The sequence below is a fragment of the Triturus cristatus genome, chromosome 4_2 (genome assembly GCF_964204655.1).
Source record: "Triturus cristatus chromosome 4_2, aTriCri1.1, whole genome shotgun sequence".
NCBI lineage: Eukaryota > Metazoa > Chordata > Amphibia > Caudata > Salamandridae > Triturus > Triturus cristatus.
In genome coordinates, this window is record NC_140586.1 from 568,932,759 (window position 1) to 568,945,842 (window position 13,084).

Here is a 13,084-nt window from a genome sequence, read left to right on the forward strand (position 1 = left end):
AAAAGCCACCTGGTTCACCACGGACCTCCGAGAATCCAAGCGCTCATGCCGACGACTAGAGAAAGCATGGAGAAACAGCAAAACACCGGAAGTGCGTACTGCCAACAGGGCCGCCACCACGGAACACCACCAACTCATCAGATCTACGAAGAGAAACTTGATTCAGGACAGAATCCTCTCTAAATCCCACAACTTCAAGGAACTCTTCACCATCATACAAGATTTCACCAGACACCACAGCGAAACCACCAACGTCCCTCCCTCCCAGAACCTCTGCAACAAACTCAGCTCCTTCTTTCACCACAAGATCAGGATACTCTAGGACAATTTTGACGACCAAGACCACGGCACCGACCCAACACCTTCCACCAGCAACCCCACCCAGCTGACCCTCCTCACCTGGACCCCTGCCACCACTGAAGACACCTCAAAGACTATGAAGAGCATACACTCTGGAGCACCCACTGACTACTGCCGGCCCCACAGGGCCACCACCGCCATCGCACCAGAACTACAACGGACAATCAACTGCACGCTTGACACAGGCACGTTCCATGACAGGAAACATGCCGAATTCAGACCCCTCCTCAAGAAGCCCTCCGCAGACCCGATGGACCTCAAGAACTACAGGCCCATCTCTCTCCTCCCCCTCGCCGCCGAAGTAATTGAGAAAATGGTCGAACCCTGCTGACGCACTTCATAGAAACCAAAAAGAACCATGACTCATCTCAATCTGGATTCCGCAGCAACCACAGCACCGAGACTGCCCGCCTAGCCGCCATAGATGACATTCACGCCCTCCTCAATCAAGGCCACACTGCAGCCCTCATTCTACTAGACCTCTCAGAAGGTTTCTACACCATCACCCATTGCACACTAGCCGCCAGACTCCACGACGCCGGCACACAGGGAACTGCCTTAGACTGGATCAGCTCTTTCCTCTCCGGCAGAAGACAAAGAATAAGACTGCGGTCATTATTCTCCGAACCCACAGAGATCAGATGCAGTGTATCCCAGGGATCCTCCCTCAGCCCCACGCTCTTAAACATTTACATGCCCCCCCCCCTGCAACCATTGTCAAAAAACATGGATTAAGTATAGTATCCTACGCCGACGACACCCAGCTCATCCTCTCCCTCACCAAGGAACCCAACATCACCAGGCACAGTTTCCAGGAAGGAATAAAGGACGTCACATCCTGGATGAGCAGCAGCTGCTTGAAGCTCAACTCGGAGAAAACTTAAGTCCTCATCTTCGGATCCACCCCCGCCTCATGGGAGGCCTGGTAGCCCCCGTTCTCAGAAACCCTCCCACCACCCCGGACCACGTATGCCATCTGACATGGACAGATCACACAATAGACTGCGTTCGAGGTATAGATGACAACATTTAATTATTTAGGTATTCAGACATACCATGATATGTCCAAGATCATAGAAGGGAATGTGATTAAAGGACTGTCAGCATCTAGGAACACTCTGATGTTCTAGAAGAAACATAGTGCCCGATTTAGACCTTGGCGGACGGGTTACTACATCACGGCGGTGACGGATATCCTGTCCACCAAAATATAAGCTCCATTATATCCTATTGGATTTATATTTTGACAGACGGGATATCCTTCACCGTTCTGAGAGGGTAACTTTCCGCCAAGATCTACAACAGGCCCTTATTCTATTGGTATCAGAGAGCAATGCCCCATCAAATAAGGTGTTACTGTCTCGCTTCTTATATTATTTCACAAATAAACCGGTGAAATTACACCATACACTGCTTAGAACACGAACCACACCACTAAATCGACATGATGTGGGGTGGCGAGAGACACAGGAAGGCCCTGCATAAGCCCTAACTGCCCCCGTGGAAAGAGAATTGGGTGCATTAGATTATTAAGTTTACTATTTGTCTGCACAATTGCTTCTCAAATTAAGAGGAGCAAAGAAAGCCATCATGCAAATATAAAGAGATCTTCAAGAAATAACTAAGATATACCTAGGTCCACTTTGGTAGAGATACAATATTGACTTAGTTAGGGAATTGAATGACACATATTGGTTGTAGGTGCTTGGCTACCTTGTTGTGATCCCTAGAAACTAGAGGTTTTAAACTGACAACATAACATGCTTGACCATTCATATTTGACTCTGCAAAGATTACAGACTAAGCACAGGAATGTAAGATAAGTGCCCAGGATGTAGCAACTATGGAGTGGAGTTCATACATAAGCTACGGTCTTGCAATAAAATAGTTGATTTCTGAAATGCAGATACCAAACAGCTTGAAGCCCTTGCAATTTGTAGAAACAGGTTAGCACCTGATAACTTTCCACTTGGTTTAATGTCAGGGCATAAAAAGCTAAAAATGGAATATAGAGGTTTGCAGATCTAGCGTTCTTGGTAGCTAAAAATGTATTGTCAGGCACTGAAATCCTCCAGTGCCTAGCTAATATTGTTAGTAACACCTGAACCCATTAATTGGACCGAAACGGAATGTGCTTATCTTTACACTTAGAGCTTGAGAGGGGTGAAAGAAACTGGAGTTGATGAACAGGACACTATATTAACCACTTTGACTGGAAAAGATGAGGACAATCCCCAATGGTCATACACTCAGCTACAAGTCTCAATAAGACATTAACGATGAGAACATCTGACTCCGGTATCATGAGCTAACACACTAAAGCTCACATATAAAATCTGTAGTGAGCCAACAAGATGGGAGGGACAGGGACCACCAACGTGCCCCCCACAACTTTTGAGAAGAGAAAGTAGACAATAAAAGTTACTTCTAAAAAATAATAATCCCAAAACACATTTTGCCTGTGCATGATCTGAAAATATTTCTGAAACTTGTCCAGAAGCTCCACCAACTCTGATGTGCCAAGTGAGCTGTGCAACTTGAGCAATAATGGTCCTTTATCTGTTCTTCCCTTTTTTTTTATAGTGTTGAGCATACACAACTAACCTATATGCAGACATAAATACATTATAGGCTCTTGATACAGCAAACTGGACTGCTTATTAAAAGCCAGTAAACAAATAAAAAAATACAATGCCAAGAATGACTGAGACTGGCATACAGCATGAATCCTCCCCCTAGAAGTAGAAAGTAAACTGTTGCAGTAATGTTTCACCAAGGATCTAGAATAACAAGAGGCCCGCAAATGTTGCTGTTATTTCTACTGCACATCTCAAGATAGTCACTCTAATAAAGTAACAACTTTACTCCATCTGCCTCCACTCCAGTCCTGGCTCTCCACTTACTCTGCTGACCAAACCAAGGAGTAGAGGTAAGACGTATTTTATAAAACTTGCCAATAATGTTTCATCCACCGACCATGCCTCAGTCAACGTAGGACAGGGATGCCTTGCTTAATTCATCTAAAAAAGACCAACATTTTGGAGCGCAGGGATTCTATAATGTTGTAGCAAACAACCAGGATCCATTTCAGTAGGGTTGAAGAAAATAGAAACCATGTTTGTATTTAGAAAAATCAAAAAACATTTCTTCTCACTCTGATGTCTACACTAGTCACTGTTGTTTACCTGAAGACTTTCAGTGCTGAGAAGCTGTTCCTGATTGCTTTAATTTTCCAGAGGCAAACCAGGGGACCAAATGTTACAAGTGGACCACGGTATAATCTAATTTGAAATTGGAAGCTTTGACCCTGAAGCCATCATATGAGTTGCATAGAGTTCCAAGGGAGATGCTGAGGATCTTATCGGGTGCCATAACAAGTAGTTTGGAAATGCTCTGAAATACATATTACAGGCAGTGAAACAGTATAATTTATTTTATTTATTTATTTTTATTTTTAGAGTTTTCTATAGCGCGGACCAGACCCGGGGAAGGGTATCAGAGCGCTTTACAATGTAAACATCATACAAAATGAAAACAATTTGAAATAGAAGAATAGCATACATAAAATCAAATTTTGAACAAACGGGTGGGGAACAGCGAGGGAGTCTATTGGAGGACAACAGGTGTATATCTGGAGAGGTCCGAGAGATATTTTACGGGAGGAATTTACACATAAGGAAAGATTTTGCTTCTTTTTTGAACAGAGGAGTAGAGGGGATTTTTCTGATGTAGGGAGGAAGCGAGTTCCATATTCTTGGTGCTGCTCCGGAAAATGCTCTGTCTGAAGTTTTTTTCTTTCTAAAGCGTGAGGGTTTCAGGAGTAAATTATCAGCACTCCTTGAATGTCTGATTCCTCCGGATAAGGTCAGTTTTTGGGATAGGTACTGGGGCGTATTGTGGTGAAGCGCTTAGTGGGTGATGCATGCCATTTTTAGGTGGATTCGGGCTTCGAACGGAAGCCAGTGAAGCGCTTTCAGGTGTGGCGATATGTGGTCAAATTTCCTGGATCCTGTTAGCAGTCTTGCTGCGGCGTTGAGACAGGCTTTTAATGGGGCGGTTGAGATTTTGGGCAGACCCGCGAGGGTGGTGCAACCGTACTCCAGCCTTGAGATGACTAGGGATTGAATTGCGGTTTTGAGGTCCTGGTTATCGATGAAAGGTTTCATTTTCCTTAGATAGCTGAGGTGAAAACGTGCATTTTTAGCAAGCAAGTTGATGTGTGTTTGCATGTTAAGGTTCCTGTCTAGAGTGATTCCAAGTGATTTGGTGGAGTCCACTAGAGTTGGCGTGCAGTTTAGTGCAGTGATCAAGTTGAACCATTCCTTTTTCTCCTGTGATTTATTAGGGGGGGGGGGGGGGGGGGGGAGATTAGCAGAAATTCAGTTTTTTGTGAGTTTAGCTTGAGAAAGTTGGTTGTTAGCCAGTGGACGGTCTTCTCAAGTGCTATGTTCATCGATGTTATATCTTCAATGGAGGAGATCTTGATGTACAGCTGAGTGTCGTCCGCGTACATGTGGTAGGCTATGTTTTCCTGCTGTAGAAGTTCGGTTAGCGGTTCGACATATAGGTTGAATAGGGTGGGGGATAGAGTAGAGCCTTGTGGAACACCCAGGGGGTTTGGTGATGGGCGGGAAAGATTTTTGTTCACCATGAAAGATTGTGTTCTGTTTTCCAGAAAGGATTTAAACCATTGAAGGACTGAACCAGATAAACCCATCCTATTTTCCAGTCTTTTTAGAATTTTTTCGTGTTTGACCGTGTCGAAGGCTGAGGAGAGGTCGAGCAGGACTAGTAGACAAGTTTTGTTGCGGTCAAGGGCAAGGAGAGCATCGTCCACTATATGTAGAATAGCTGTTTCTGTGCTGTGACCGGGCCTGAAACCCTGCTTTTTTGGACTATGTGTTTCAACCCTCAACTTACCTGATGATGGATGACAGGACTGAGACTGGGACCGTGAACAACCTCCAGCTTGATCCGCCTCTTATCTTATATTCCAAGACATAAATCTTGACTTTGCGCTCCCTGATGTTTTTCCGGTACAGTGAGCATTTGCTGCTCAACTTTGAATTGTGATTGATGACTAGGAACCTCAGACAGGTGTTGTGCAGGTCAGTGCTTGCAGGAGTCACGGCACAACTGGAAATCGGTCACCTTCTGTAGGGACATGTCTCTGGCACACCATTTTCTGAATTTTGGGAGTTGGCAACTACACCAAAAAGTTCAGAGCGGAGCTCAGGATCCAAGTCAAAGGGAGTGGGAAAAAAAAAATTGAAGTCAGTGTGCAGAAGTGGCACCCATATGTGGCTCCATGTTGTCACTTGAGGAGGCGATGAAGAGTCGACAAGGGATCGAATGATGGCACCTGATGACGCACTGAAACTATAGCAAGTTTCTGGACTACGTCTAGACGCTGCCAGGATTCATAAGGTGAGCAATCCACAAGTATCAATCAGAAGGTGCACCCCTGTTATCTAACTATGAAAACTGACCAAATCTAAATATTAATAGCCGTCTAGTGGGAAAAGGGACTGGTCCCTGTACCGGATATCGAATCTAATTAGATCACATACCAGGGCTGTTACCAGGGAAAGCTTAGCTTTCTTACATGCAGTCAACTCAATTGGGCATCAGGCAGAAACCCCAATTGAGAATACTCTCCCAACCCTGCTCTACATCTCTGCCACTGCTCCAAAATGATCTTTTATGATAGTTTTCAAAAGATCATAATTTTACCCTTTGTCTGACTGATCTATAGGCTACGATTTCACAATATAATAAAAGTGGCTAGTGGTATTGCTCAGTGAAAGTTTCCGGATCCAGCCTGACGCCTGGGAAATTCAAAAGTAAGGAATCTTCAGCCATAAGTCTCTATCAGATAAGACAATACTGGCATGTTATGTTATCTGTTTTTCTTAAAGTGCAAACTATCACCCTGGGAGGGGTACCTTGCATCTAAAAGAACCTAAAAAACATATAATATCAATGTTGCTAGAGAAGGATCAGATGCTGCTAGAGAAGGATCAGATGCTGTTAGAGAAAGATCAGCTCAGAAAGAACAAAGCGTTATGGCTTTAAAAGGCAGCATCACTGGCATAGAACAGGGCAGGCAGCTTAGCCCCTTCCCATTTGAGTGGGTCATTATCTAGGGTTAAAACAAAATCACCTAGATCAGTAATAAATACATTAGGAAAAGAGAAAGTGTACTATCATACTTCATGCATTGGGTTGCAGAAACTAGTTTAGTTTATATCTTAGTAGGTCCAGATTTAATGATCACCCACTCATTTAATTCCTGATTTTGCACTCATCTTGTACTAAGAGATTTCAAAAATGTTTTTGAGACATTTAACTCTGCTATCCAGCCAAGCCATGGTACAAAAGCTGCCTCACATTTTATTTATTGGTACACATCCAAATGTATTCTAAGACCTTGTTCGAGGAGTATAAGACAGAGGAGCGCTCAGTCTCATCATGCCATCTTGTTATGCTATTCCAGTAAACACGCTTGTCCACATTAATGACCCCAGCAGGGCAGCCGACTTAGCAACTCTCAGTATGGATCCGATATATCTGGCTTTTCTTGCTACTACATTGGACTTGTGTCCTTGATTAATTACTTCCCTATTAGTGGCCATCTAAATCCACAAGCAGTAGAAGCAGGATGTGGCACTGAAGGAGTTGCAGAGAGTGGACAGTCAGCTGGCGGGCCCTCACTGTCTACAAAGCTGTTTTTGGGTGGCTGCTTGATTTGCCCTAGAATGCTAAATCTAGTAGCAACTCTGTTTTTAGTCACCAGGTAGGAATCCGAGGGGAACTCCCTCAGTACATTCCTTCCAAATTTTTTTCCTGTGCTCCTGAGGGGAAGATGGTGCCTTGGCATCCACTAGAAGATTAAGATATCAGCTCCTCTCCACCGGTGACAACAATCTTATCATCCGAGCGCTGAACTCGACAACATGGATTGCATCACTCAAAATAGAGTCCTTGAGGCTTTGTACATGCAACCACTTCCACATTCAACCCCTCTCCAATCCAAACCAAACACCCCTAGCTGAAAAGATCAGACAACATCCTAGAATACCCCCTTTTAAATTTAGGAACTGGGAAAGGGAGGTGGCGCTATACGCCGATGAGTTAATGGTATTTACATCAGACTTAAACATCGCAATCCAAATAATTTACAAGGAAGCACAACAGTTTGGACTCGTTTCAGGATATGAAATGAACGCAGCAAAAACTGAATGTATGGCATGGAACCTAAACACTAGTGCTTATCTAACGAAAAAGTGAGGAGGTATCTAGACATAATGATTACCCACAATATTGATAATATTACGGATACAAATTTTCATAAAACCAAAAAAGAAATACACAACTCCTTACCTCTCTCATTAATTGGCAGAGTTAATTTAGTAAAAATGATAGTGCTTCCTAAAATAATCTTTTTACTACAAAACATCCCTCTGGCATTTAACGAAGAAAGCCTGAAAAAGCTCCAGGCAAAAATAAACAGTTTTATACGGGCCTCGAAAGGTATCAGAATATCATGGAAGAAACTACGCAGAAAAAAAAACAAGGGAGGGTTATGCCTGCCAGACTTAGTTTCTTGTGCGAGGATATTCCTATTGAGGGCCGGGAAAATGCTGATGGATGCACCAGACAGCTCGGATATAGGCATAATGTTTAAGGAAATGTTGTTAGATTTTGAGTGAGGAAATCAGGGCTTCTTATATAAATATGGTGACCCAAGATTCTTTCTTTAAGAAAGTTTGCTTAAAAATTTTGAAGGGTCTAGCCTGTACGTGGTCTGAAGTTAAAAACGATTACTGATCAGCTATTACAGTGCACTGGCACCCATCTGGGATGCTCTGGTAACTCCTTTGATAAGAGCTGGTATCTTGGATTGGGAACAACTTATACCGGAAGGTTCTTTGCTTTCTTGGGATGCTCCGAGTGCACTGACAGATAATGGTTTGTCCAAATTCAAGTATTGGCAAATCAAAAGCTGGCATCAAGCCATTGGTATAGCTGTTGGCGTGTCTAATGAACTGGAAAACAACTGAGAAGAAAAATCTCGAAAAAGAAAGAGGTGGCGTTCCTTTATTGGCTATTGCTAGACCTGGCGGAGGACGAATTCAAACTGCCATCAGAGCTGTGGGGAGAGAACTTGCCTGGCGCCTATCCTGAAGATTTATGGCAAGTATCTCACAACATTTTGTATACTACAGTTCAACCTGCAAATTTAAGGAGAAGCCATATTTTCTGTCTCCACAGGGTGTACTGGTCTCCTTTAAAGTGATCTAAATTTACGAAAGGTCCTGCGCCAAAGTGTCCAAAATGTCTCCAGACCAATGCTGATGATGTCCATAGGTTTTTAATCTGTCCAATGTTGCATCATTTCTAGACTGCTGTAAGTAGAGGTATGGAAAGTATTTTTGGCTTAAGTATCCAGGTGAGCATAAGCTTGGTGTTTTTTGGGTTGTCTCCATACTATGAGTCAATGTCTCGGGAGGAAAATAAGTTATGTTTCTACCTGGTTTTACTTGCACGGAGAGAGATCTGTAAATTGTGGGTCAAAAGTACATCTCCGATGCTTCTAGAGTGGCTGCTTTCCATTAAATATACGATGAAGCTTGATAGAGCCATATTAGAAAAAAATGATAGTCACAGAAAAGATTTTTGGGCCCCATGTGAGGAATGGTTGGGTACTTTTTGATAATTGGGGTGCATCAGTCCAATGATTATGCCTCTACGCTGATCTACATCACCCCTCTGGTAATTCTGCGAGGCGCCTAGAGAGATACAGAATAAGCCAGCAGAGAGGTCCTGTCTAAAGTGCATCCATTTAGATACATAGCTCTCCAGTTGGTGCCATCTTAGAGGGGGGCCACAGGAGTTAATCGAACTGCTCTGAGTTATCTGATGGTGAATAGGGAGAAAAAAAAAATCCAAGCCAAACAATTTGAACAAGGCACAGATGCACGCTGAGTAGACTAACTGTGGAGTAAGAAGCACGTCAGCACAGAAACTGAGAGGCAGTGATGAGGAGATGACATCGTGGAACGTAACCTTGGAGAGAGCTTTGCTATTCCGGTGCTAATTTTCAATGCACTTGATATTCAAAGATAGTCTAGGTATGCATCTTACTAGGCTTCAGAGCGAATAAAAAAAGTTCAAGGTACAGTACAGCTGACAGAGTAGCAAAATGATTGCCTTCAGCTCTTGAGATCAGAAATTAGTCTAGAAGAGAAAAAAATACATACTTGATATCCCTAAAAATATTATTTCTGACCCTTGGGTTTGGAATGTTCCTCTGTAATGAAATCTACTTTCTGTGGCCACAGTAATGTCTTTCGGCAGTACTGCATCCCCCAAAAGAGATGGACTGCATTTTTTCAGCCTCAGTGTCTTCGTTGTATGTTTCGGACCTAATTTCAATTGCTTACAGTCAGTACAACCTCAGTCACTCTGTCTTAACATGTCTATGGTTATCAATAGAACAGCACAGATGTGCGACTACTTTCCATTTTCTGCTTAGCGTGTCCAAGCATTAACTGTATCATTGCTGGACAGAAAGGTGCTAGAATCACACTTCTCGTCCTTATATCACTGTTGGACTTAGGTAGCTTTCCGATGTTGTTATGATCAAGCTGCTTTCTCTGGCAGAACCTATAAGCTCTCTTAGTCTTTTTCATCAGGAATATTGTATCCGCGGTGCACTGTCTATAATAACATTCAGTCTTTGCAAAGAACAATACATTTCTGCTTTTGAGACAGGGAGAGGTGACATTTAATTAAAACCAATCAAACGTTGTCTTTAATGTATTAGGAGTCAAAAATATGGGAATTCTGAGACTTGATTAAAACTTTTCAAAAGCAGTTTCTCTATTGTCTTGTTTAACCATAACTCCTATATGAATGCAATATTTTTTTTGGGGGGGGGGGGGATTTTATTGGCATTTAAGATATAATTACACAATCAAGCAGTACATCGGTGGAGCATTCAATGCCGTATATAATACACGAGCTAGAAATCGTCAACAGTGGTACATCTTGTATATCAATATATAAATGTCACATACCCCTTGGCACTTATTTTGTGTTGTACGTCGTGATGCTTGTCTTGCCCAACCAATCTTCCCCTGTCCATCGCTATCTTCTGATTCCTGCTCTGCTGGGGGAGGTTCACAAATGTCCCCCCGAATCGATTCCATATTCCCCATAACCGCGTCCATTTTTTGGGACAGCCCCGGTGAACGTATACCGATTTCTCTGTTATCATCGTGTGGTCCATATCGCGGCACCACTACTGATGTGACGGAGACAGCCCTGAACCCCAGTGTTGTGTTATATTACGTTTTGCTAATGTCGTTTCAAGTGTTACCCAGTCTTGGTCTGCGTGATTTAGATCCGTGGGCTCCCAGATGTTAAGTAAACATCGTTTTGGTTCCGGCGGGATCTCTACTCTGGTAACTTGTGTCATAGTGCGCAGGACAGCCTCCCAGAAGAGAGTGATTATTGGGCAGTCCCATATTGTGTGCCGAAGGTGCCTTCGGTACCGCATTGTCGAAGGCCGAGAGGAGTATCTGTCCTACCTAGCTTGTGTAGCAGGGTTCTCGTGTAATAGACGCGATGCAGGATTTTTAGTTGTACTAATTTTAATTTAGAGGGTATTGCAACTTCCCTCGGGGACGCCAGGGCTGCCAGCCAGTCCTCTTCATCTAGTTCTCCCAAGTCTGCTTCCCATCTCCCTTTCAGGGCCGCCGTGGGATCCTGCTGATTATTAATTATCTTTCGGTATGTTAGGGAAATGGCTTTTTTTTTTTTAAGGTGTTCTGTGAGGAGTCTGTCCTCCAGTGTGGAGGCCTCCGGTAAATGCGAGGCCGTCGGGATCGCTGCTATTAGTGCATGTCGGATCTGCGCGGATCTGTAGGTTTCGGTCTGCGCCAGGTTGTAGGTGGCTTGCAGTTGAGCAAATGAACCAACCTCGCCTTTTTTCCACAGGTCCCCTACCCTGGAAATACCCATCAGATCCCATTGTCGGAATCCCTTGGTGTTTCCAAGTCTCCCTAGTTTCCGGGTGTCCCACAGTGGCGTCGATTGCGTGAGAGTCCCTTCCCAGCCCAAAGCTCGCTGCGCCGCATGCCAAATCTGTATTTTGTGAGCCGTAGGGTCCGTGTAATTCGATTTCTTAGCTCTATTATAGAGTACTCCCATTATCCCTTCAGGCTCTAGGAGATGCCGGTCCATACGGAATGCCGGGTCTTCCCGCGATGCATGGAGCCACTGGTTTATTACAGTGAGTTGCGATGCCCAGTAGTACGTTTGTATATGTGGGAGGGCAATTCCTCCATAGTACCAGCCCTTCACCAGTTTTTTCATGGCAATACGGGCTGACCCGCCATCCCACAGGAGTTTAGTTACTTCAGCATTGATCAATGTGAAAAAGGAGGGGGGGGGGGGTCTGAAAGGGGGTATTTTGTAGTATATACAAAAATCTGGGTAGCGCCATCATTTTGAAGAGGGCCGCTTTTCCCCGTAGGGTAAGTGGCAGTGAATGCCAGGGCTTTACATCACGGCGGAATCGGGCCAGGGGCTTCATAAGGTTTTCTTCTGTGAAGTGCGGGACTATGAATGCAATATTTTTAAGTATTTATTAACATACGTAATTTGAGTTTTGAATATGCACAATTCACTTAATATCAAACTTCGAGTGTACAATAACAGTCCACAATATCAGGAATGCTGGCACCATACGTGACCATTTTAAATCAAACAGTTCTACAGAGAACCACAGAAAGAAAATAAACACTTACGTCTTAAAGCATGGGTCACCAGACATGAGTTGCATGCTAATCACAACCTAGAGATAAAAGAGAAGAACATAAAGAGAAAAAATAAATCCAAGTCAGCTATCACAACAAGTCACAGGAGATGCACGCATTTATAAACAAGCTACTATATACATACACAAGATATTAACTATAACAATGTTTTTCCAATCGAAAAAGAATATGCCTTTTTCAATAAAAATAATTGCTACTTGTGATGTGATTTGCAAAACAGCAATCAATTCCTTCCAGGATTGTATATTCAACAAGGCACAGAATGTGCCTCTTTACTGCGCTGCATGACGTTTGTTATGAACAGAACAGTAGATCAGACAAGAAAAACAACACGCTGTTAGCGTAAACATATGCTGACCACTCACTACCTTAGATAGTCACTCCAGAACCACCTTCCATCATGTGTCAGAAACCCTGTATTTTGCATAAACCCATTCTCCCGCTAACTCCATGCTTCTTCTGTTATCCATAAAAGTACTGTCTCTATGAAGTTGTATAAATACTGGACCTAACAACAGAGCGGAAGATATTCTGCTGCACTGAGAGAAGCAGTCAGGATCTTCCTCACGCTGCTCATGGTGCAACCACAATCTGATTGTAGACCTGCAAAAATGGTCCCCACTGATATTTTCTACATTGGTAAGTAGATGATGTTCTGTGGCTTCAGACAGAAAGAGAGGTTTGTGGGTGAGGAGGATGCTGGGCGACAGAGAAGGCGGAGTTCACAGAGTGAACGATGGATGCCCATGTGCACCTTCATTATTGCAATGACCTGCTTTGCAGGGCCTGTAGTACGCTTATAAAGAGGTCCACCATCAAACACCCTTCTGTGACGAAAAACAGACATGATTAATGAATCTCTTTTATTACCAGCCTGG

General features: G+C 43.5%; 1 protein-coding gene across 1 annotated transcript in view; it reads right to left on the reverse strand.

Annotated features, from left to right (window-relative positions):
* The window catches only part of EEIG2 (EEIG family member 2), a 571,287-nt gene that overhangs the window by 329,535 nt on the left and 228,668 nt on the right, over positions 1–13,084 (reverse strand). The window contains exon 5 of the mRNA XM_085602240.1: positions 12,177–12,223. Coding sequence (XP_085458366.1) covers positions 12,177–12,223 — 47 coding nt within the window. The remainder of the gene's footprint in view (positions 1–12,176; positions 12,224–13,084) is intronic.